The 25,071-nt window shown below is 39.0% G+C and overlaps 2 protein-coding genes and 1 long non-coding RNA gene across 4 annotated transcripts in view; all 3 read left to right on the top strand.

Moving 5' to 3' along the window:
* Positions 1–1,120: 1,120 nt before the first annotated feature.
* smim32 (small integral membrane protein 32) lies at positions 1,121–4,077 on the top strand. The gene is made up of 2 exons (XM_085134706.1): positions 1,121–1,816; positions 2,157–4,077. The coding sequence occupies exon 2, from the start codon at positions 2,191–2,193 to the stop codon at positions 2,530–2,532; it is 342 nt and encodes a 113-aa protein (XP_084990832.1). The 5' UTR covers positions 1,121–1,816; positions 2,157–2,190; the 3' UTR covers positions 2,533–4,077.
* A 2,625-nt stretch (positions 4,078–6,702) lies between these two features.
* LOC146524685 (protein diaphanous homolog 1-like) overlaps positions 6,703–25,071 on the top strand; it is a 45,453-nt gene continuing 27,084 nt past the window's right edge. For both annotated transcript variants that reach the window (XM_085134445.1, XM_085134435.1), the window contains exon 1: positions 6,703–7,505. In XM_085134445.1, coding sequence (XP_084990571.1) covers positions 7,407–7,505 — 99 coding nt within the window. In that variant the 5' untranslated portion in view covers positions 6,703–7,406. The remainder of the gene's footprint in view (positions 7,506–25,071) is intronic.
* LOC146524686 (uncharacterized) lies at positions 7,512–23,210 on the top strand. The gene is made up of 2 exons (XR_014869723.1): positions 7,512–8,383; positions 8,416–23,210. It is a non-coding gene; the product is annotated as an uncharacterized LOC146524686 (long non-coding RNA).

Below are 25,071 nucleotides of genomic sequence, written 5' to 3'. Positions count from 1 at the left end.
ATGCCTACTTGAAGAGACTCACGCAAAATGGGTCAAATTTCCTTTGTGCTTGCAGATTCACATGTGCATTTGTGTTTGAATCTGTGATGGAGATGAGGTGGCTCATGGAGCGAAAACACAGCATGGATGCAGACTGCCATATATATTTAAAATGTGAAAAATAAACAGGAGTCTTCTGACATAATTACTGCTGTCCCTCCACTATGTAAACAAGACTTTAGGCTGTATTTAGATTTCCCATATGACACTAACATTCCATCAAACTGTGGTTCACTGTAATCCGCTTTATCCATGAATACAAAGTTGATGTGGGGCACCAGGACACCTCTGGGTGTTTGTCTTTTATTTGTAGTTTGCCTCAAATGTATGAGTGTGGGTGTGCATGCAAGTTTGTGTCAATGCGGCATCAAAGTCATTTTCTAATTTGCTGTTTGCATACAGTGTGTGTGTGCATGTGTGTGTGCCCCTCTGTCTTTGCTCTCGATGCCTGCCAGCCATTCTGTTGTGACGGAACAGGTGCAGATGAATATGAAACAGGTCGGCACGGCTTTTAGGGGACTTTCGCTTTGTATGCACACCCATTTCAGAAACATCACGTAAGAGCAAACTGTCCTCCGATCACCATCTTTAGAACATCTTTTTAGTGTCGAGTACTAATGTCAAACATATTTCATAGACACACACAGGTTTCAAAACAAATAAATCACATTTGAATAAATAGATCTTCTTCTTTTTTTTTAAACTGCAGTAGACCAGCAGTGTTATTTAAATGCATTTAATGTTTACCATTGTGGGTTACTCAGGCGCTAAGACTGTAAGACAATTGTAGAATAGGTGGACCCATCCTACGATTAAATAACCCCGTTAGTTCTTACAGGCACTCTCCAACCTCACACCTTTTCCCTGTTCTCTCATCACCAGTGTGAGACATTCCCCACGCCGGGCCAGAAATGGCACTGACTCAGATTTGTCTCACCATCGACTAAAATTATACGGAGGGACACTGACGATAGATAGACAGACAGATAGATAGATTTTTTTTCAACACACGTCCTTGTCCGGTGACGTGTCTCTAGCTTTGTCCCTGCCCTCTCCTAATCTCTCTCGCGCACGCGCACGCACGTACACACACACTTCCACAAACACACACACTTGCAACCGAGGGAGGAGATGGGAAGCTGTGTGCTGTTGCATTTTGTCTCCCATTAATATCTCCTTTCATCTCATTTTAGTGGCACTGGATCGGAGCACCCGTAAGAGCAGACAGTTTGTAGTGTGAATTCAGCAAATATCGATCCTTTACTAGATAAAAGGAAAGCCAAATGGTTCGACAGCGGGCATCGCTGATTCCTCTGCGCGCTGTACAAGCACAGGCTAAGTAGTTCTAGCCGACTGCGCGCAGCGACGCACAAGCACACGTGTGCGCACCAGCGATCGTCGTTGAAGTTCAGCACCTCTGACAGAACCCAGAGTCACTTGGATACTGCTACAGTAACCAGTCTGTGCGCAACCACATGCGTAGCAAGTCGATTTGGATTTAAAAGCCAACAAGTGGAAACTCGCGTGTGTCGCTTTGCTGTAGATGTCTGATCCGCGCTCATACGGATTTAAACAGTTCGATTCGATGTGACGCGCTATAATCATACCCGGCGACATATGGTCTGTGGGGGTATATCTGAAACTATCGACCCACCGCTTTTTCACGGCGCGTCCTCGGTGGCGCTGGAGCAGACAGAGCTGGGGACGCTGAGGAATGCGGAGCCGAGATTTTGTCTTCTTCAGTTCACCTGCGGAACTCTTCGCAGCTCGCACCAAAGTAAGTAACGTCGCTGTGGGATTCCGCAAAGAGCGAAATCACAATGTCAAGCAGTATTTCGAGAAATCTACAGTGTCGCTCCGGACTACTTTGTAGTGCTTTCGATGGCATCACCGTGTCCTGATCCTGTGTCCTGCGTTTTGTATCCGTGACCTTGTCAGACTAACAGAAGCGCACGTTGATATTCTTATCCTAAAACACTATTTTCAAATTGGCCGCAAAGTGACATCTGCTGATTCTTTGTAGCGCTTTGTTGTATCATAAATAGAAAACTGGGCAGGCTGAATAAAGAAAGGGTCAGTAGACTCCATAACCTTATCCACATGTTTTCATTCACCAGAAGACCAACGCTGTCGGTGAGCTCGCAAGGCGCCATGCTGAGACAGATCCTCCTCAACTCCACCGACACCCCAGACTTTGACCTGGTGCTCGTGGCACAATCCACCACTCACGCCCCCTCCTCCCTGAATGCCTCCCACGGTGGCTCTGTAAGCGTGGCTGCACTCCTGAGACCCACCACGGGTAGAGGGGGAGGAGGACTCCGGGAGGGCGAGCTCCACAAACCGGACCTGATCACTTACATAGTCATGTGCCTGCTGCTTTTCCTGTTGGTGCTGCTTATTGTGTTCTTCATCAACTGTCAGCTCCGGAACTCTTTCTTCGCCTCCATGCCATATGACAGATCACTGAGAGAGGCTCGGACCTCCTACAAGTAGGCCAGATCCCAAAGGTCCAATTTCTTGGATTACTGGTATTTAGAGAGACTCGTGTCAGGGGGGTTAAGGACGACCCCTGAACTGCTGCTGCTGCACATACAGTATTGGACAAATGAAGTTGTTGCCTTTGTTAGCTGTCTTGGACAACCTAAGGCCTCAGTAACCTGGAATCTGTTCAGTCAAATACTTGTTTATGTTATATGATGCCATGTCTTTAGTTATAAGACTCATGATACCCAATCAAAAAGATGGCAAAGAGGAGTGCAGGTCTACGGCTGGTGGAAGGATAAGTGGCCAATCATTCCTGTTCTAATTAGAGACCCACAACCTTGTATTTACTGATAAATAATTGCTGAAACCTTCTTGTACACAAAGCGTAATCAATACTATTCCTTTACAGCTATGCTCCCAAGCTTGTGTTACCTCATTTTATTGGCTTCACATTTTGGCACTGACTATGTGGAAGTGAACCTCTCTCTTTCTCTCCCCATCTCTCTCTCTTGATTTGATTTGTCTAATTAAAATATGTTTCACTTTGCCAACATAGAAATGATCTATACAGTAGTCTGTATGTGAAATACTTTGTAAGACTGTAACTTAACTGTCTTGTCTTGTGAAACGAAACAGTCACCAGACGATTTCCAACCTTTTGTCCATTGTAAAATTATCAAATGCCAGATCGTTGACCTATATCGTCGCATAAAGATATTCAAATGTATTCTGAAGTGGCAATATTCTCGTTTGTACGCCTGTAAATGAATAGCAAAGCTGAAAACGATGCTGCAGCGGCCGGTGTGAAGGGCCAACTGTTTATCATCCAAAGCGTCCGTAGAGGGGCTTTTACGAGTGCCACAGGGCTGCTATTCTTATCGTGCACCTTCACTTTTAATTAACCTTTCTCTCGCAATTTATAGCCCTAATATTCTGAAGAATGAAGACTCCAGGCTGAAAAGTATGGCGAGTCCTTTGCGATAAACCAAACTGTTGTCTGCTTCAGTGCCACTGGTAATGCGCAAATCCTCACCAATCCTGTTGTTGGAAAACATCTCTCACATACCAGGACAGCTAAAACGAGCCTATCTCTGTAATCCTGTGCCCGCGCGCGTGTAATTGCGGGACTTGTGCGCGTAGGTTTGTGCAAGTGCTGAATTTCAAGTGTTGGGCTTTATATCTCAAAATAACCTAAGCCAGGGAAACTTAAATGTTTATCTTTAGGATATTCAGTCAGTGTTTACTGAATGCTTCGTTTGAGATGTGAAACTGCGCTGGAGAGCTAAACGTGGTGACTATTTTTGTCTGTGGTGCAGCCCTGAAATCACACCATGTAAGTGGGAGACAGAAGGCCAAATATGCTCAGCGTTGTGCTTATTTGGAAGGTTCTGTGAAAAAAACAGAAAAGAAAAAAGAGTAGGGCAATTATTTAGCACATTCAGAAAATTGGTTATATTCCTTCCTTATGCAGTCATTCACTGCACATGCATTGTGTATCCATTTTCTAATCATTGCCCTGTGCCAATTGCATTTGTGTATGAAAAGAAATAAAAATAATAATAAAAAACAGTACAGAGCAGGAAACACCACAATTGCTTTCTACTAGTCAATTAACTTTGTCTGACTAGCCACACACTACAGCGCCTGAAGTTGATATTTTTTACCGCTAGGTGGAGCTCCTAGTCTGGTTAGTTGTATGCACAATGTGGTTACGAAGCAAAAAAAAAAAAAAAAAGCAACAAGCAGAGGACCAAAAACGACGTCATTAACTAAATTCTGTTTTAGATCCAGCCTGTGGGAATAAGATGAGCTGCCTGCGATTAACAAAGAGTGTGCATCATTAAAAGAGTAAGTAACAGTTTTTAGGTGAGTCCTACACCTAGATTTTCAAAGATTTAGAATTATGATATAAATATAACCCCCTAAAAGAACACTGAGTTTTCAGGCTACATGAAATTCAGTAGATTTTACTGAAGGAAAAAAAAAGTTCTTTCATACCTCTCTTGAACCGATTTAGTGCTCGACTGTAACGCTACTTACACTTACAGGACACTTCATTCAGAACACCTTGTTAGTGCTAGTTTACATCCCCCTTTTGCTTTTAGAACTGACTGAGCCGTTGGTACAAGGCACGATGGTTTAATTTCCTGTACACCAAACTGGGACTCGACCATCTTCTACAGCCTCGGTTGCCTAAAGCTTCAGTGTGGTACACAGTGTGGTCTTCTGTGCAGGTGTTTAAAGGTCCAGTGTGCTGTGCATTCAGAAATGTTCTTTTGAATACTTTGTTTGTAACAAGTGATTATTTGAATTTCTGTTGCCTTCCTATCAGCTTCAAGCAGCACGACCATCCTCTGACCTCTAGCATCAACAAGGCATTTTCACCCAGAGAACTACCACTCTGAACATTCTCTGGCAATCATGGCACATTCAAACTTCCTTAAATTACCTTTCTTCCAAATTCTGATGCTCAGTTTGAACTTCAGCAGGTCGTCTTCACTATAAATGCATTGAGCTACATTGTGTCACACACACACATACACACAAACACTAATATATATAATTCCAAATGTAATATATATAATAATTCCATTATATATCTCTTGTTCATATTCTGAGGTAGGCTTTGGTAGCATGGGGGCCTAGTGTTAGTGCTCATACAAGAGGGCCTCAGAGTATTAACTACTCCACCACATCGAAAGGAGCCAGTTGATGTGGTTCAGGCATCGGAGTAGCCTGCCTCTTGGATACCTTCCCCAGATGAAATGGAGAATAGGATCTTGGCTTCTCTGCTTAGGTTTCTCCTCCCTGTGACACGGCAACAGATAAGCATAAGAAAATATATGTATAACGTCTTTATAGTTTGTTTCCAATAATTGAGGCTTTCTTGTAATGTTTTCTAAAGTGGTCATAAGCAATAATTCACCAGACATTTTTAATTTCTTTCAAAGATTTCCTTTTGACTTTTTGTATATTTTATTTATTTTTTATAATTTTTTAGTCCACATCATCACCAGACAATTTTTAAGCCACTTAAAGCTGACCTGTGAATCATTCAAGGGTAACAGGCAGCTAATCCAAGGGGTGAAACTGTGTTGTCTACACATAACAGAGAACAGAGAATATAACTTATTTTTAAACTGTATTGTTAGGCACTTTGTTACTTGCAGCCTACTGCAAACATCTATAAGTTTGTTTTTAGCAACAAGGTGATTTTACCAAGAGCTATTAGTCAAAAACTTGCCGTGTTTAAGAATGGTGTGCAGTGTGTGCTTAAAAAAATTGAGGTAACTGAACAAGTGAAGAAAGAAGTTGCAAAAGAAGAAGTCATCAAAATGATCTCAGTGGAAAGGTGTCATTTTTAAGTAAGGAAAACACACATAAAAGGCTGAGGAATGTCAAATGTAGAAATAGAAGAGTGAGTGTCCACATCCAAGTGTAAAAGACAGTGAAGGCTGTCATGGTTGGGGGATGCATTTCTGCCAGAGGTATTGAAAATTTTGTCAAAACATTTGTAATTTTAAATGCTTGATTGCGTGATTGCTTGATCATTACTTCAACATTGTTGAAGCAGTGTGGGACCATCTTGACAGACAATTGAACAAAAAGGCAGCCAATATCCAAACACAAGCTTTGGATAGCATCCTTTAACAAGCCTGGACAGAGACTAGATTTAATTTTAAAGAAATTACATAAAGAAAATAACTGTATAAAAGTTAAAGCTGTGTTGAAATATAAAGGTGGTCATACTAAGCATTGGTTGTCAAGCTTGTTAGAATTGTACACATGATCGTGTTGCCTTATATACTGTACTTCCATCTACATTTGCACATATTTTAATAGATTTCTGCACATATTTTCCATTTTCCTAGCAAAACATTAAGAACTGACGGTTGGCTAAAGACTTTCGCACAACACTGTATAGAAAAGCCTGAACTTGCTTGCATTCTACAGTATACATAAAAAAAGCTAATTAAAGTAATCAGAAAAAAGTAAGGTTCCATTTATGACACAAACACAGCTGTGTCTGTTTCTCCCGTCTTTGTCATATAAATATTTCACCGGTTATTAGTCTCAACTTGCACGGCATGCCTGGAAACTGTCTAGCCGATCAGCTGCATGCGGTGGAGTTAGAGCTGTCAGATAAATCCTCTCAGGTGAAGCGGCAGAACATAGGCTCCTCCCCCCCTCCAACTACTGCGGAGCGGACTGTCAGAAGAACAGGAAGACGCCTTTATTGCTAAAGACGTACTTGTTTCCCCTCTGTCAACCAGGGGTTAAAAAGTTACTAACTTCTAACAGCCATGGAAACAAATTGGGGACACACCGGCGACCTAGGTCATTGATAACACCAACTTACCGCTCGCGCTGTGGTCGTCGAAACAACTCGTGGATAGCGGAAATAGTTTTTTTGTTTTGTGTTTTCCTTTACCTAACTGTTACAAGCTAGCCTAGCTGAAGCTAAGGTTAGCTCAGATAGTACCGTATACATTCAGGACCTAAAATCCACGTTTCTAAAAACTTGGACTTGTGTTGCATGTGGGGAATAATAGAGTGGCGTCCTCACTTTGTATTTTATTAAGGCAACAGGTTGTTTTCGTACTTTTCGTCTCGAGGAGTTGTGTTGGGCTGTGCTTTGAATTTCCCTCCTCCAGTGATACCGAGAGGCGGCTTAAATAGGGGCTCGTTTTGTCTGTTGGCGTTCTACCAAATTATTAGCAGCACTGCGCTAATTGTAGCTAGTTAGCCTGTGCACTAGCCTAGGCCCCTGGGAATAAGGAGTTGGCATTTTCCATTGACGTTTAAAATCTAAAAAAAGGGATTACTGTTCCACTTGTTTATTTTGACATCCAATTCAAGGAAACGGATTAAAAGGTAGAAATATGGATCACCAGACGGGGAGTTCTGCCTCAGCTGCTGGTCCCAAGAAGGACAAGAAATCAAAGAAAAGCTACGATGATGGAGATGGAAAAAAGAAATTTGTGAGTATCCCACTGGTTCAACTTCCTGCACCTTTATCATGTAACCATCAGTGGGGGTGGGCACCAAACTGCTGCACTAAACCACTGATTGTCTTCTTCTAAAGTTTTAAGTAAAGCTACAAAGCGGCGAGCTGCCACCGTACCTGTAATTACTTTCGCCCCTTGGAGCTGGCTTCTCACCAGCTGTCAGTGCAGCTTGAAATGGTGCTCAATAGGATTCACGACTGAGGTCAAAGTACTAGAAAGTCAGCATATGAGGAAGTAACTGGCACTTTAACTCCGAAGACATAAGCTCTCCCATAAACCTTATATTTTGCAATCCCGACGAGCTCCCGGCAGCTCAAGCACCAAACCTTTCATTTGCACATGTGCAGTTAATAATTAGTGTTTTCTTCTGCAGAGTGGGTTTTATATATGGAGTTGCTATGTAAAGCAAAAGTATTTAAATAGAACTGTATAAGCGAATGAAATAACTTTCTGTGATAAGGTGGGGCTAAAATCTTCCCAAAGTGACTTAATCTAAATTACTTTAGGTGGTTTCTACTTGGCTTTGTCAGCATGTATGATTCAGCGTGGTGCGTGCCTGCCAGAGTTACTAGTAGTGATGTCTGTCATCAGCAAACTGTTGGTAATAGAACACTTGGTCATGTCTAGCAACAGGTGAAACCTGATAAGGTGAAAAACGGTAACCATAGAGAATGCACAGACCAAGTAAACGGTTAGTCTCAAAGAGTTTTCAGTCCATATTAGAGCCCACTTAATTAAATATTTTGTGCTTTAGAGCCAGGTGAAAGGAAAATGTTTCATAGAGCAGGTGTTTGTTTTTTTTTTCCCCCCCATGTCTTTTCTTTAAGGTAGGTGTGTGTGTGTGTGTGTGTGTGTGTGTGTGTGTGTGTGTGTGTGTGTGTAGAACCAGTTGGATATGTGCCCCGAGGTACAAACAGCAAGCATTTGAACTTTGAGGCCCTGTTTTTGTGACAAAGACCAGCATATTAGGGTATTTTACATTTCCTTGCAAAGTTGCATTCTCAAATAAGTGGTGTAGTGACAAACTGAAGATAATATAGAGCAAATGTTTGGTTTTGTGCCTATGCAGCTTTGGAAAAAATGTTTCTGTTTGAAAGACAAATCAAATTAAGGAAACTGTTGTGGCCATTAACACCTAGTATTATAGCAGTGCTGATCTATACACAGGGTTAGGTAGGCTAGGCCTACCTAAAGTAAATATGAGTCACAGACAGAAACCAATTGTGCAATCACCTGAGATAACAGTACATAACTGAGTCTATTTTTTACTGAGTATGCCTGAAAGTGTAAGTTAGCTTCTGCATGCCTAGAATAATTTATGTCCTTGACTACAATGCACTTCTGTTTGTGAAATAGGAACCCTTTTTTGGAGAGGCAGAGAATTTGATTACACCGCTGTGAGAGTTTAGAATTCTTTGGTCTACCTGATCTACAGTGTGACATCAGCTTTCTCAACTCTTCCATCTTTCACTTTGACTTGTCTATGACTTCATCATGTTCCTGTTTCTTCTCATTTTAGACATACCAGTGATACATGATGGAGTACGTTAGACTTATGACTAGGAATGCATTTAAAAACTGACTTCTGTTAGAATGCCACCAAACCTTTCAACTCTATTTAGGAATGCTGGCTTGTTTTACTGGTATTTGGACTTTGAAAATTAAAATCTGACCTACAAAATAGTCAGCTGCATTTGTTTAAGTGAAATAATAGATCCTTTCTGGCCACTTTGTTAGGTACACCTTGCTAGTACCTTTCTGGCAACCTGCTGAAGTTCAGGTTCCTCTGACTAGGAAACTGTTTTTCAATCTGTTGTCCAATTTTGGTGAGCCCATGTGAATTGTAGCCTTAGTCTCCTATTCTTAGCTGACAGTTGCAGGAGTGGAACCATGGTGTGTTATTCTGCTGCTGTAGCCATTTGCTTCAAGGTTTGATTTCCCATGTAAACCTATCAGGTTGAATCGGCTGGCCATTTTCCTTTGGCATCAAGAATGCATTTTCACCCAGAGAATGGACACTCACTAGATAGAATTTTTTTTTTTTACCATTTTCTCTAAATACTTGAGATGGTTGTGTGTGGTAATCTCAGTAGATCAGCAGTTTCAACCATGCCACTTGCAAAGTCATTAAAAATCACTCTTCTTTCCCATTGTGACGCTTGGGTTGAACTTCAGCAGGTCATCTTGACCATGTCCTGTCCTTTGAGCTTGTTTTTTGGTATTCTTATAAATACTTATCTGTTTGTGAATATTTTTTTTGTGTGTCTTCTGGGACGCGATCTCTCAGTTTAATCATGATATAGTTTGCTAGACAGTGTCATGGTTTTTGGAAGAGTCTATATGAACTTTACAAACAACAGCGACTGTCAAAAGTGACATCACAACAACGGACACCCACCACACTTTGGTGTCATTTCCACTTGATTTGCACCTCTTGATCTTTTTGTAACCCAGTGCAACTGGTTTGGAGACATAATTGTAAAAGAAGTTATGCCTTTACCATCAAGTGAGTGATATATTATTGCAGGACCGTGCAGATTACAGAGAGGGAGAAACTTTGAAAACAACTTCATTATCATATAAAAATAATAATGATGATAATAATAATGACTATAATACTGATGATGATGATGATGATGATGATAATAATAATAATAATAATAATAGTAGTAGTAACATAATTTGGATTATTAGTAATGCAAAGGTTTTCTTCTGAGATTTCAGGAGACTGCACCGTGTCTATCATGCTTCAGGTGTCAAAATGAATGGTTATGGGGCCGTGGTGATGTCACAGACATCCACAATAACGAGTGCAATGACCATAAATGAGGCATGAGATGTATATATATTTTTTCATGCAGTATGTTATTGGAATAGCTTCAGCTATATTTCACATCTATACAAAATCGGCTATTCAAGCTGTGACAGGTGGTTATTTTTTTCATATCTTCAAAATAGACATCTTTCTATTGTACTCATCACAATAATTTCATTATTTAGATGTTTACTAACCTAGAGCTCAACTTGTGTAATGTTTACTACGGCTTGGCCCACAGATGCATGCTGTAGTGATATAAGGCTGTGTGTAGGCATGTCTGTAAGCTGAAACATGTGCGTGTGTTTCAGTGGATTTCACTTCACACAGACTGTGTTAGCCATATGTAGCCTGCAGTTAGGTTTATCATTAGTGTTAAAAATATGAGTCAGTGTGCCTACAGTGAACTTATCCAAGGTGTTTTGTTTATAAAGCAGATCATTTTAGCTGTGCTCCCTAAAGAGCTATCTCTGTTCTTCAGGCCCAGAGTGACAGAAAAGAGCAGCATCCTTGCTGTTGACATAAACATGCTTATTCAACCCAGCAGGAAGGTACGGTGCGGATTAGCCAGGGATCACTGCATTTGGACAGCTGTTTGGAATACAAGGTGAATTCTAGATCAGAGTCTAGCTCTGGCCATTGAGTTTGGCAGTAACTTGCATTTTTTCCTGGGGCTCCAGAGATAACTCTCTGATTTTTTTTTTTCCTCATAAATTGTTTGTAGATAACTGGATGTTGGCATTTTGTAGGATCATTTTAGCTAGTTTGATATTGCAGTGGGTAAAGTATTAAGACAGAATAATAGTGTTTCAATAATAATGTTTCAAGTTTCTGAAATTTGAAACTATGTGAGAGGATGTCTTATGCTATAATTTAAATGATTGTTTCCTATTTTGACTTTAATCATCATTGCAAACTATGTAATGTTTTATTAGGTTTCTTTAGTAATTTATAGCATAAAAGAGATGTAGATTTTATATTTTTCTTGAAAGTGGAAAAAGACAGACCTGTTGAATTTAACACAAAAACGTACTATACTACCAAAATATACATTCACATCCAATTATTATGTCTACCTCATTTAAAGTTGTGTGGGCCTCTTTTGCCTTCGGAACTGCCTTAAGTCTTTACGGTATAGCTTTAACAAGGTGCTGGAAAATGTCTGTGAAGGTTCTCAGTCATCCAGGTCATCGTAATCTAAGGAGCTTGGTAAGAAAAGCGTCTGGACTTCTTTAAGTTGCTTGAAGATGTTTCACCTCTCAGCCGAGAAGCTTCTTCAGTTCTAGGGTCAAAAGGTGGAGAGTCCCAGATTTAAACCCAGTGGGAGTATCCCCCCCACTGGGTTTAAAATCTGGGACTCTCCACCTTTTCCAGACGCTCTTCTTTCCAAGCTCCTTAGATCAAGGTGCTTAGATATTTTTGTCCTTATTGGCATGATGCTATCATACCTTCCTGCAGGTTTGTTAGCTACAAGTCTCAAGACCCTTTCTTTCAGATCAGATAGCTTTGTTCAAGTATTTTATTATCCAATTTAGATAAGCTCATATGATTGGTAGCTCAGTTTCCTACTCTTAGCTCACAGGATTGACATCAGCTGTGGTCTTCTGCTGCTGTAGTTTATCTGCTTCAAAGTCAGACAGAGATGTGTTCAGAGATGCTCTTCTACATACCTTGGTTGTAACATGTGGTTATTTGAATTACCTTCCTATCAGTTCAAAGCAGTTTTACTATTTTTCCCTAAACTCTGGCATAAACAAGGCCTTTTCATCTACGGCCTGTCACTGGACACTTTCACTTTTTCTGATGATTCTCTGTAAACCCTTGAGGTGGTTATGTGGGATAATCCCACATAACCACCTCAGTAGATCAGCAGTTTCCAAAATCCTTAGACCAGTCCATCTGCTACAATCAACCATGCCATGTTCAAAGTTATTAAAACACCTTTCTTGCCTTAATGAATCGAGTCATTTCCACGGGATTAGACATCTGTGTTAATGAATCTAAGAAAGTGGCTAGTTAGCTTATATTTCTCTCTTGAGTTGAGAAAGTTGGAGTTTTCCAACCTCAATTGGCCAGCTGATTTACTTGTGATGTAAATATTTATAAATGGATGCGATTTTGTTTAAGCTTTAGATATTAGTAGTCATTAAATGTTTCACTTATGAGGAGAAATGTATAGCAATAATGCCCTTAGTCTCTTATTACAAAAATCTATAGCCAATTACTGATTATTCTGTCCCTTTAACTATATTAACACACTTGTTTCCTATTCTGAGGACAACTGCAATACACTCAACCACTAAAATAATAAAGGACTATTCTCTTCTATTCTAGCAATAGAAAAGAATAGAACAATAGAATAGAACAACGAGGTAGTTGTTTGCCACACTGGACATGGGTTTGAAGAGTTGCAAGTTATTATGTTGTTTTTTTTGTTTGTTTTTTAGTCATTAAAATTCTGATTAATAGCAAAGATAAGTTCTTTTAAGCATAACATCTCATGCCTGCTGGTGCCTTTGTGCACCAGTGCACCAACATCCTGGGGAAACCACCTCAGCAAATGTGTAATTTACCATAACTGCACAAATTAAGCAAGTCAGGTCATGACTCTTTAGTCACACATAAAGTCTGGCTCAGTGTCAAGTACAGTAGTTAAGACTGCTTTAGTTTACAGTGGGTCTGCTTTGCCCACACTTTCTTTCAGACATGTGTTTTTTTTTTATTTATTTTTTTTTTTTTTATTAATCTCTCTGCATTTAAATGTGATGGATTCAGGTCTGAATGAATATCATGGTCAATTCAATGCAAAGGTCATGATCGCAATCTTAATAGGTTGATTCTACATTTGCATTATCCTGTTCACCAGAAAACGGTGTCAACTGTCTGCAGCTGATAAGCTGGAATGCACACGATTACACGTGTAGCTGTAGCTCAGGAGGTAAAGCAGGTCACCTACTGATCGGAAGTTTGGTGGTTCGATCCCTGGCTCCTCCAGTCTGCATGTCAAGTATCCTTGGATTCTAACCCCAAGTTGCTCTCCGATGTATCCATCGGAGTATGAATGTGTCTGAATGTAGTTAGAAAGCACTACGTATAGAGAAAGTTGTATAGAGAATGGGTGTGATTGGGTGAATGTAGCATGTTGTATACAGCGCTTTGAGTACTCCGGGAGAATAGAAAAGCGCTATTTAAGAATCAGTCCATTTACCATTTCCATGTGAACGTCTCCTTGTAAGTAATTTGGTTTACTAAAACCTTTCTGTTTTGGAAGCTGCCCTTAACAGCAATAACATGTCGGGGGAAAAAACAGTTGATTGGAACATGCTCACATTTATTCAGCACAGTGTAGGATATGTTTGACCTCATGCATGTGTCCCCATGTTCCTATTGTCTAAAATCATACTTATAGCAAATAATTGTGTGTAATACGTCATGAATGAATGATTCTCCCACTTTAATGAATAAATTAAGCCATCAGTGTTGCTTATCCTATGTCTTAAAAGGGCTATAGGTACACCCAGACACATGGGTTCCATTTCCATGCATCTCAGGGGAAGAAGAGCCTACTGTGAGTTGAAGAATAGGATGACTGAGTGCCAGCATGAAACTGGAGTGGTTAATGGACTGGTAGTGGCAGGGGCCTCTTGGCTCAGCGTGAACAGCAGTATTTTACAGAGCAAGGCTGAGGAGGGAAAGCAAGTGAGCCATCAGTGAGTGAAGACTGGGGGAGGCAGAAGGAGAGAAAGACAGAGACTGAGAAGGAATGAAGGGAGGAGTGATAAAAACCAAAAGGAAGAAGCCAGAAAGGTGAATATATAGATAAGGAGATTAAGTAGGGCAGTAAATGTGCACTGGGTGTGCAGTCAGCGATAATAAGTTACAGGTGGTGTGAAGCTTAAATGAGTCAGTTGATTCTACAAACACAGTTGCAAGGTAAATGGGTGCTGAAAAACTAGGAGCAGAAAATCTCTGCAGCCCCTCTTTATGTGGTTGTAATGTCTGATCATGTTGCACCTGTGATCAAATGCTAAATTGGTGGTTTGTTTATAACTCAACTCAACACAACTCAGCTCACCCAGACAGACACCTCACGATACAATATTATAGAAATACTTCAATCACATTATGATATTTTTGTGATTTTTAAACATTAAACAATTTTTTGTGACATGCTTAGTTTTGGAATAATATGGTGCAATTTATCACCTGTTTCAACTGCAAATTAAGTCCTATAAGTTGTCGATATCTGTTTTATCCAATAAGACAGCGGTCCCCAACCTTTTTTGCGCCACGGACCAGTTTATGCCCGACAATATTTTCATGGACCGGCCTTTAAGGTGTCGCGGATAAATACAACAAAATAAAACTAGAACTGGTACCGAAAAAAAGATTTATTCATAACACACGTGAAAAGACCCAGGAAAACCGAGTTAACGATAAAAACGATAACAAAATAACGCTGAAAACCGATTAAAAACCCTGAAAACCATACATTTCACGCCTGAGCCTCAACTCTCGCGGCCCGGTACCAAACGACTCACGGACTGGTACCGGTCCGAGGCCCAGGGGTTGGGGACCGCTGCAATAAGATAATTAATTTTTTTTAAGTGCAGAGTGAGATTGTCAAGCATACTATCACTAAAACTTGATAAAATTTTGCCATGAGACAGTCAGTTTCCTATTAGTGTGATAATCAGTATGATTTTGAATGTATTTACTTGGTCAGTCAGATGCAATAGATTTCTGATAATACAGCAGTTAATTGTAGTCAAAGGAGCTTGCAAAGAAAAGCGTCTGGACTTCTTTAAGTTGCTTGAAGTTGCTTGAAGACGTTTCACCTCTCATCCGAGAAGCTTCTTCAGTTCTAAGGTCATTAGAATACCTGGACATGCCAGACTAGGGTTGTCAGAAAAAAACATTCTAAGGTACTAATCAATACTAAAATTACTCTATCAATACAAGCAGTGCTGTCTTCCCTGCCTTGAATGCACACACAACTGCACACAGCACTGTTGCAGCCAGGCAAGCACACAACCTCTCTCTTGACTAGCAGTAGTTGACTTTCACAACTTTGAACAACACTTTAAAACTAATAATATTAAACAATTATCATAGCTGCTTATCTATTAGCAGTTATCCAATAACCACAAACCCAGCCACAGGTGGCCATAAGATGGTGTACTCCTGGTGTTCCAAGTCTGGATAATTGGGAAGGCTGCATCCGACATAAAGTCTTTGCCAAATAAAACGTGCTGGTCCATCCTATGGAGCAAAACCCGTGGAAATAAAGGAGCAGCCGAATGTACCTTTTATCTAACATCCACATTAGCCACATCACTAGCATGATCCTAAAGGGGTGAGCATATATACTGTAGTCCCTTTTTGCTCTGTTGCTGTTACACTGCACAGATCAGAAAGCAGCTGCTTTCTCTGAAGCCTGTTCCGACTGGATGTGAGAGCTCAGTTGTGTAATAAAAATTCTTTGAAACGCACACACTGGAATGCAGATCTGGTACACCACTGAAATACAAATACTTAGAACGTAATCTCATCTGGGTTGTTGGGTGTGTGTATTTTTTTAAAATTTTTTTTATTTTTTGTTGTTTTTAAGTCTCAGTCTTCCACTATTATCTTTGTTAGGCTTTTTTGATTAAAGGTCACTTTTGCAAAAGAGACTTTTCCTGTTAACATGTTTTTTGCCTTAGAAAATATAAGACATAATTAGAGCATGTTAACATAAAACTGCAAAGTAGAAGTGTTACGGATGCATGCATATGGCCGAGTGAGTTTGGTTCAGCATGAAGTGTCTGTCGCGTATGCCCTGTGATAGTTACTGTCAGAATGAATGCATGTTTATCTCAGTTTTCTGTTTGCATTTTTCAAACAAAATAATATAAAAATTACATGAGCTGGAAAAAAAAAATTAAACCAACTGTCAAGATATGTTATATCACACAAATGTATTCAAGTCTTATAAATCAAAGTGTTTGTGTTGCTCCTCTGAAGACACACGGACATTAGATTACATTATCTTATTTTCAAAGTTTCTGTAGGTTTGTCTTATTTTTATGATTTAACAGAGTTACAATCACTTCAGACAATGAGTACATAATGACAGTAATCTTAAGATGCAGCTTTAAAACAACATGTAGTGGGAGACTTGATCTATATTGGCCACTCGTACTGCAACTAAAGATTATTTTGGTAATCGACTAATCTAAAAATAAAAATAAGGGGACAATGTAGCTACTCCTGTTTAATAGTTTACTTTCGCATTTTCACGCGGCGTTTGCTTAGTAAGCATCATCAGTAAGACGTTTTCGACATGTAAGCTAACATTTCTTTTTAAATTTTATTTTATTTGTTTATCGGCCACAAAACTGCAAGGAGAGAGTGGTGGTTGTCATCAAGTGTTCTTCTATTAACAACTAGTGTACTAGTTGTTAATCATAAGAGAGAGTGGGGGGAAAATAAAGAACGGTCAACTGTCAGTCACAAGAAACAGAAACTGTCATTACAACTCCATCTTGATCTTGTCAGATGGAGTAGGTTTCATTTTTGGGTGTCAGTAGTGTGCATTGTCTGTACAGGAACACGCCTTCCGGTCTGCACTAGCTTAGAGGTGTGTCTGCTGGTTGCTTGTGTTTTGTAGTATGAGCGAAAGAGCCAGTAGGACAAACTGAGCATTCTGTTTCTGTGTCATTCTTTGTCATGCTCATTTTTCCTCACTTATATCACTTCACCAAATGCCCATGTGCACATGCTGCTTACATCTGTTGAATATTTCCAACACTTTAATCCACTGCAACTTGAAGGCTGTTCAGTTGAAACTTATTAAACAGGCTCCACTGTTGCAAGCTACTTAAATAGCCTCATCACAGTTGGTGTTCACGCTTATTTTGTCAGTTGTTACTTCTTACTTCTCCTATTTTTTTTTTTTTTTTTATTTGATTATTTTTTTCACATTGTGTGCACACGCATGCATGCTCAGTCATATACACGCACACGGAAATGTCAGTGTTTCCACCCTGCTGTATTATTTCTCAAATTCTAAGGGCTGTGGCAGGAAGTTGTGCAAAATAGCGAACAGGATGCTTCCTTATTCGTCCCCATTATAACTTAACCTTATCTCTCTCTTTCCTCCCTTTCCATCAATTGTGCCAGGAGCTACCAGTGGGTTAGCACATATGTTAATGGTCTCTCTCAAAGGCTCTACTGATTTAAAAAAAAAAATGCAGGAAAGGGATTTATCTATGGAACCAAATTGACATGTTTTGCAGGTTTGAAATGGACGAGTAACTGTATGTCCTGAGAAAATTGTGATGCTTTTCTACTGTTGAGTTTCAAGGTCCAGACATTTTTAATATTCTGGTCTCTACAAAATATAATCCAGTTGAATTTGTTATGGTGTTTTGACTGAAGTTTACCCCAAAATGTGCCACATACATAGGAAGTGGCAGTCCCTAACCTTTAACAAAATCTTAAATAGATTTCCAGCTGAAAATTACTTAAAAAAGGTGTTATAGTAATACAATAAATTTTCTATTTATTTTTTAATGATGAAGTTTCTGACACATTTTGTTTTGCACTTTGTATATGTGGCGTGTCTAATTAGCTGTTTCCTCTAGTGTTAGTGAAAGACAGAAGTGTGAAAATAGCATACTGTAGAGTTCTTAGATGCTACCACTTCTCATAATGCCTTTTTAAAGCTTGACACATTTTGCTCTTGGCTTTCTGATGGTGTGAATTAGAGCCTTTTCCTGACTTTCTCTCTTTTAATAAGCTTAAAAACTTGTTACTATATTAATTTTTAGCTGATTTTAAATCTTAAAATATTTCTGGCTGTAGTTGTATTATTATAGGCCAGTGGGTCAATGAGCTATTTAATGATTATCGTGAATGTATGTGTCAGTTAAAAGCTTATTGTTCTAGTTGTATGATAGGGTTAGGATTGGGACTGGGAAAGATCTAGCTTCTTAAGCTGTCTCTATACTTCTGAATTGCCTGTTGGATTGTTGAATAGCTTGCCAGAATTTTTAGAAAGTGTCACTAGATGGTCTTTTCTGGCATTTGTGACACATTGTGAACTACTACTGCTTCTCACTAGACAAATTTATTGGCAGTATGTCTCTTAGGGTTTTTTTCCCCTTTGTACTATAGTAGGATGCTTTTTGAGTTTGTTGAACTGAGGATATTGGGGTTGAAAACTCGGATCTCACTAGGACAGTTGTTGTTCTAGTGATCCTGATGAAAATAAAGATGATCCTCTTGAAATATAAGAAGAAATGTTTGCCTCATCACAGTACTGTTGTCTGTTAGGCTATGTTCACACTGCAGGTCTTAACCTCCTAAGACCCAAACTCTTCCACGACAGGCATTTTTAATTTCTCTTTGATATTTGGCCACATTGGGGCCCAATGAATGTAAAAACAAAGAACTACCAGATTTAAAAAATTTTTTTTTTTGGTTTTTAAGAAAAATAAGAGCCACATGAGGATATTCGTTTAAAATTTTGATGGAACAGTAGCAGTGTAATGTCCTCGTAAGTGGATATCAGGCCCTTGTAGAGCAAAATTCAATAACCCAAAATGTGATGTCCACATATGTGGACGCCAGGTCCTAGGAGTAGCCTTATGTATGTAGCCTTAGTCATACAATGGTAAACATGATCTATGGATAATGTCATACACAGATATGAATCCTCCCAACTCTTGTGTCATACCGATCTTATGTACGGGGAGCTTAGTCAGGATTACCATGTCAGTCCTCCTTGACTCTCCCCAGTCTTCACTTAGAGATTATAGCTAATCTCAGACTGCTCTGTGCATCACCATGACTGTAAACAGCATGGCCCTACATGTTGTTCTGACAAATGTTTGTGGAGGACAAAAATGTATACTAGTTTGAAGACACTGACCAAATAGAGATGATCTGTAAAAGCAGTTTTTCTTCTTGACACTCTGCCTCAGCACCAAGTCAGAGTTTTGCACTCATTGCCTTATTGGGTCGGGGGGGTGCACACCTGCCTTACCTTTTTATAAAACCCCAGTGCATACAAAGTTCCCCTCTCTTTGAAGCATCAGCAGCATGGGCCAAGGAGTGAGCCAGATGGGCTGCTTACTAGGGCTGCAATGATTCATCGCCATAATCAATGACGCAAAATATTATTGTTGACGCGTCATTTGTTGCTGCAGTAGACTAATGGAAGCTATGTGGGCAGTATTGCTGCTTATCGTCTGCAAAGACAGCACTCGGTACTGAGTGCTGAAGAATGTTGAATCGTAAAACAGGATGACAGAAGAATATGGAGATTTAAAGAAAAAAAAAAGAAAGTGAAAGCATTTTCACTAACAAAGTTGAATGCAGACTGTGCAAAGCGGCATTTTCCTTCAATGATAGCGCTACTGCAGTGCACAAGCATTTAAAACACTGGCACCCTGGAGCTGCAATGTCAACTCTGAAAGGGTTAGTTTTTGAGAGTAAAGTTATTGCGTTGCATTGTTTAAGTTTTTGTTTGTACAGTAATGTTTGTTAATTCACCTGCCAGAAACTTATTATGAATGATGGTTACCAAAATCTCATATCCTGATATAAGAAATCTATCGTCCCGATAACAATATAAATCACAAAAATGTAACATTTTCTGTAAATTCTGTGAATCTCGGGCAGCTGAAGTGTTTCCAGCTGGGCGTTGTGTACCTGGAGTTGAGTTTTTTAACCGATGCATTAAACTATACATTTTTAGACATAAGTTGTAACGGCCGCCATTTTCTTTGTGAGTATTTATTACACGGTGTGCTGACCTTAGACTCGGCACTTGTCCGAGTCTAAGGTTTATTTTTTTAGCACCTAACGGCTCTTTTTTGCTTCTCATCCGTAAATACTCTGCATACTCTTTCACATGATTCAGTTTATTTTGAAAAGTCTCAACAGGATCTTGAGCTTTATTGTGAAAGGGTTATGTGGAAAATAAACAAGCGGACATGCGATGGTTGTACCGTCGTTGTTGCTAACGTCAACGCATAAAAACAGGCACTTGTCCGTCCATAGTGTGGTTATATTAAATATAAGAGAAAGAGAGAACTTTAAGAAATTAATATAGCCACTATAGTGACCATCAAAACGACAAAAAAATATTGCCGTAAACAGTTTATTTTGCGACACCACGAAACAAACGATAGCGTAAAATGAAACTATAGATGTTTTTATATCGTCATCCGATATGAATCGTTATATCGAACAGCCCTAGCGAACACTATTTCAGTTTTTTTTAGCTAGTGAGTGAATGCGATAGTAAACCAGTAGGTATGTCTGTGAAGGTTCTCAGTCATCCAGGTCATCATAGTCTTTCTTTCTAAGCTCTTTAGATTAAACAGACGTAGCTACTCTGTCTCCTAGCTTTTTTTTGTTTTCTCGCATTAATGTTAGCAGTTATTCAGAATAATAAACCTCTTCCACCTAATGTTAGGTAGTTAATCTGTGGGTTGGACCATCTGATATACAACCAAATTTAGTAATGGACTCTTCTAATTCGGTTTTGTTCTGTTTTTGTAGTATCAAGTAAAGGCATATAGAGGAGTTTGTCTTGAAAAGGGGTCATGCAACTCTCAAATGTCATGTCATGACAGTGAGCATCTTTAACATGGTTATCAGCAGTTGGAACATCTCAGTGATAAGCTCAGGCAAACTTTCATGGTCAACATCCTACAGATCTTGAAGATGAGGTCTTGGGATCCGTTTTTAGTGGCTAAGTAAGCAAGGGAGCTAATGTATTGGGGAATGCAGTGTGTGGTTGAGAACCCACTGATTATCAGGTGAGGTTTACCAATAGAGAAACTAAACTAACAGGAGACAAGCTAAAAATGAAAACAAAATCTTTTTGTCATACATGAAGAATGAAGTTTAATGAACCACAGTCTTGCAGAAATCAGAGAATGTGAACATTAAAGGAGTGACAAGTAGAATGTTTGGATATTTAGGTAGTTATTTGCAGAATATGACCCAATTTTAAATTGTGACAACGAGCAACATGGAAGAATGTCTGATAACACAGCACCCTGGGAAGCCAGGGGAACTGGAGTCCGAAGAACTACAGATAAGGCAAACGAGAATTACCTCTTTTTAGCCTCTGTTCTCCTCATCAGAGAGCTTACAGCTACCTGCCAACTGGTGATAACAGACAAATAACAGTTTCACAAGTTAACTTTATTCATTTTGTCTCTGAGCTTAATTATACTTGGGAAGAAAACGTATCACCTGTTGAGAATTCTGAATGTTTATTGGCTGTGTTTACATGTCCTGTAGTGTTGTGGTTACCAGGTGCCTTACACCCAATCCAATATACAACAATATGTGCTAGTGATGCTCCTGGTGACTAATTTATTAGTGGACAACATGAGGGGGGGAAAACATTTTTACACTAGCCGACAAGTCTAAAACAAAGAAACGCTCCTATTAAATTTGAGAATGTGTAATGTCAAAAGCTCATTAAACAAAAGTATTTTAAAGCATTAGTCACATTTTCAACAATGAAACATGCTATTTAACTGTGTGGCAGCTTGCATCATGCATCATCAACACTGCAATTGGCAACAAAGAAGAAAAACACTTAAAATAAACTGATATAACCAGCTTTTTATACCATATTTAAACTATAAAAGATGTTAAAGTATTATTAAAATGTGACAAATTAACATCCAAAAAATGAATAAACTGTAGCGCAGCATGCCGTGCATTATGAACGATGCACGCTGTTGGAAAATTCATGACAGCCACTTCAATAAAAGTTGAAATCTAAAATAAAACAAATGGTAAATCATCCATTCATTTTCTTCTGTTTATCTCAAGTCAAGTCACAGGGGCAGAAGCAGGGAAGCCCAGTCCTCCCTCTCGCCAGCCACCGCCTCCGGCTTATCCGGGGAAACTTTGACACATTCCCTGGCTGGCTGAATGAAATAATCACACCAGCAGTCTGGGGCCTCCTCCCAGTAGGACATACCCAGTTGGAACAAGTTATACAGGAGGTGTCTGTCTCAGTTAGCTCTTTTCAATATGGAGAAACGGTATTCTACTTTGAGCCCCTATTGCTAGGGGAAAAGCCCATCCACTTTTTAGAGAAAGCGAATTTCTGCCACTTGTATCTGTAATCTTATTATTATTATTATTATTATCATCATCATTTATTTTATTTTTTGTGTTTAAGAGTACTAGCAATAATGGAGTTAACAAGAAAATCAGGCCGAGAATAACAGATTTATGGCTTTTTCTCACTAATGATGCTCCATCTGGTGGCAGATAGCTGCATAACAATAGGACACAACTATTTACCAGCATTGGGTATCAATTAAAATGAAAAAATAGATTAAACAACTAGTATGTGTGGTAGAGAGTAGTGACAGTAGCAATGATTAGTCAGTCGTGCACAACCCTATTTTACACGCTCTCATTTTTCCTCCTTTATAAAACATCTGTCATAGGGAATCTTGGTTTGTTTCTGCAAGTGCCAGATGGTGGAGTTTATAAGGAACATCAAAAGTTCTAAATCAAAGCAAGGATGTTAATACGAAGAAAAAATTGAGTTCTTGCGTGGAGCATGATTAACCACCAGTGCAGACAATCCACCACTTAAAGAAAGACTAAAAGGAAACTCTTAGTTCAAACTGTTGCAAAAGCTAGCTGTCTTGGGAGTTCTGCTCAAGCTGAAATGAACAGCCCTAAGCACAAATATGCCATCTGTCTGGAGAAGTTGGCTAATGCTAACATTGTCAATGTGTCAACACATGGAAATGGAATCATCTGTTCTGGAGAAGAGAAAAACTCACTGGCCTACTTGAAAAAGTGTTGGTTGTTTTTTTGTTTTTTTTTGTTTTGTTTTTTGATTTGGTCTGATAAGACAACAAAGCACATAATATATTCATCTAGTGATGACATGCTAGATCTAAATGTTGCAAAAGGTCTCTGAAAAGTGCCTTCTGGCAATATAAGCAAATGAAAAACTGCAACATGATGTGAAATTTGAAATATTGTCTTCTCCTTTTGTTTTTTTGGGGGAACAAAAACTGTAAAAACCACTCCTCGACTGAACCACAACTGCATTCTTACAGGGACATTGGAATGTACAGGCCTTTGCATACAGTGTAGTCAATTATAGGTTTGTCAGTTTGTGCATTTGACATTTGAATATAATTTGGATATCTAACATGATAAACTAATATCAAATGGGGTTATAGCACAGAATTACACAGAACATAGAATTTCCAGAATATGCCCAGGCATATAAAAAAGCATTGTATTTAAAATAGGATCTCAAAGATTAAATCAGTTGTTTGGAAATCACGTCCTATATCTCCAAGTAAGCTAATGTAGTATAGGTAGGTTTAATAGGTTTTATAGGTTTGACAGTTGTCTTCTTGTCATAAGATGAATATTATAGCTTGAGATTTGTAAGCAATATGTGAATTAGAGTTTGTGTGTTAGCGGTGCTGTTGTGGGTGCCAATTAACATTCCTTTCTTGTTATGAGTTTAAATGTTCTGTGTGTCAGAGCATTACTTGAGACTTGGTCTGGATATAACTATTACTTGAAGCACTCGGATGGCCTAACATCTCACCAGAGGCTTTTTTTTTTTTTTTTTTTTTTTTTTTTTTTTGTCTGTGTTAAAATGTGGTAAGAAGTGTGCAGTCTGCTGAGGTCTTTGAAGCGTTCAGTCATGAAACAAATCATCTTCCAAAGGTACTGCTCATTTGGAGGCATTATAGCACCAGGCTAAATGACTGAATTTCCAGTGAACCAGTGGAAATCTTAATTGGTACTTGAGCAGTTCATGGCTGTTACATATTGCATTTGTTCCATAACTTAAAAATAGGCTTAAAGACTAATAGCAATCAAATAATATCTTGGAAGTTTGAAATTTGCATGTGAGTAGAAGAATATAATTTTTGAAATATAAAATGTTAAACAATGGGAAGATATGTATTATATATTAGAAATATGTTGACACTACAGTTTGGTCCTTTGAATAGTGAGGATAAAAAAGTGCCTCATTCAAGCTTCTTTGCTATAAGTGAGGACAGTGGGTGGGGGGTGGGGAAGTGGGGGTTGCTGCTAATATTGCAGGGTGATCAAGATAAAGTTGGTATTTAGGGGCTGATTGTATCATGTTAGTGCTTTTGGTTTGCTTTTGTTTTGACCCATATGAATGTAGAGTGCCTACCTCCACCCTCCTCCCTCTGAGGTCATTGAATTGTGTGCTATTAGTATCTGTGACTCAGTTTCTGTCTTTAAATAACTTTTTATGTGAAACGCATTTCTAAAATCTCTGTCCTTTCTAAATTATAGGTTTAATCTTTTTTGTAAATGTGAGTTGTTTATTCTCCCCTCCTCCCATTATACCCTACATAGAACTTTGTATGGCTGCTGATGTGTGTTTTGTCTTTGTATTTCCTCATGTGCACTTGTTTGGCTTACTTTTGCAAGAGCACTCAAAGGCCAATGCTACTGCCTAGAAGTAATACTAGGGTTAATTATTGGGAATATTGAATTAAGAACAATGGGATTATAATTTCAGTTGTAAGTGTATGAGTTTTATCACCAGTAGGGCAGGACAATATGGCCAAAAATATTTATCACGAGATATATTTGAAAATTTGCGATAACGATATAACTGACGATATAATTTCTGCGAGACAAAATACAACTCCACAACTTTACTAGCGCAAAAAAAAC

The sequence above is a fragment of the Neolamprologus multifasciatus genome, chromosome 2 (assembly GCF_963576455.1).
Source record: "Neolamprologus multifasciatus chromosome 2, fNeoMul1.2, whole genome shotgun sequence".
Classification (NCBI taxonomy): domain Eukaryota; kingdom Metazoa; phylum Chordata; class Actinopteri; order Cichliformes; family Cichlidae; genus Neolamprologus; species Neolamprologus multifasciatus.
This window is presented reverse-complemented; position numbering and strand designations above follow the sequence as displayed.

Coding starts and splice junctions, on each gene's coding strand:
- smim32 (XM_085134706.1), top strand. CDS start 2,191: ATGCTGAGACAGATCCTCCTCAACTCCACCGACACCCCAGACTTTGAC.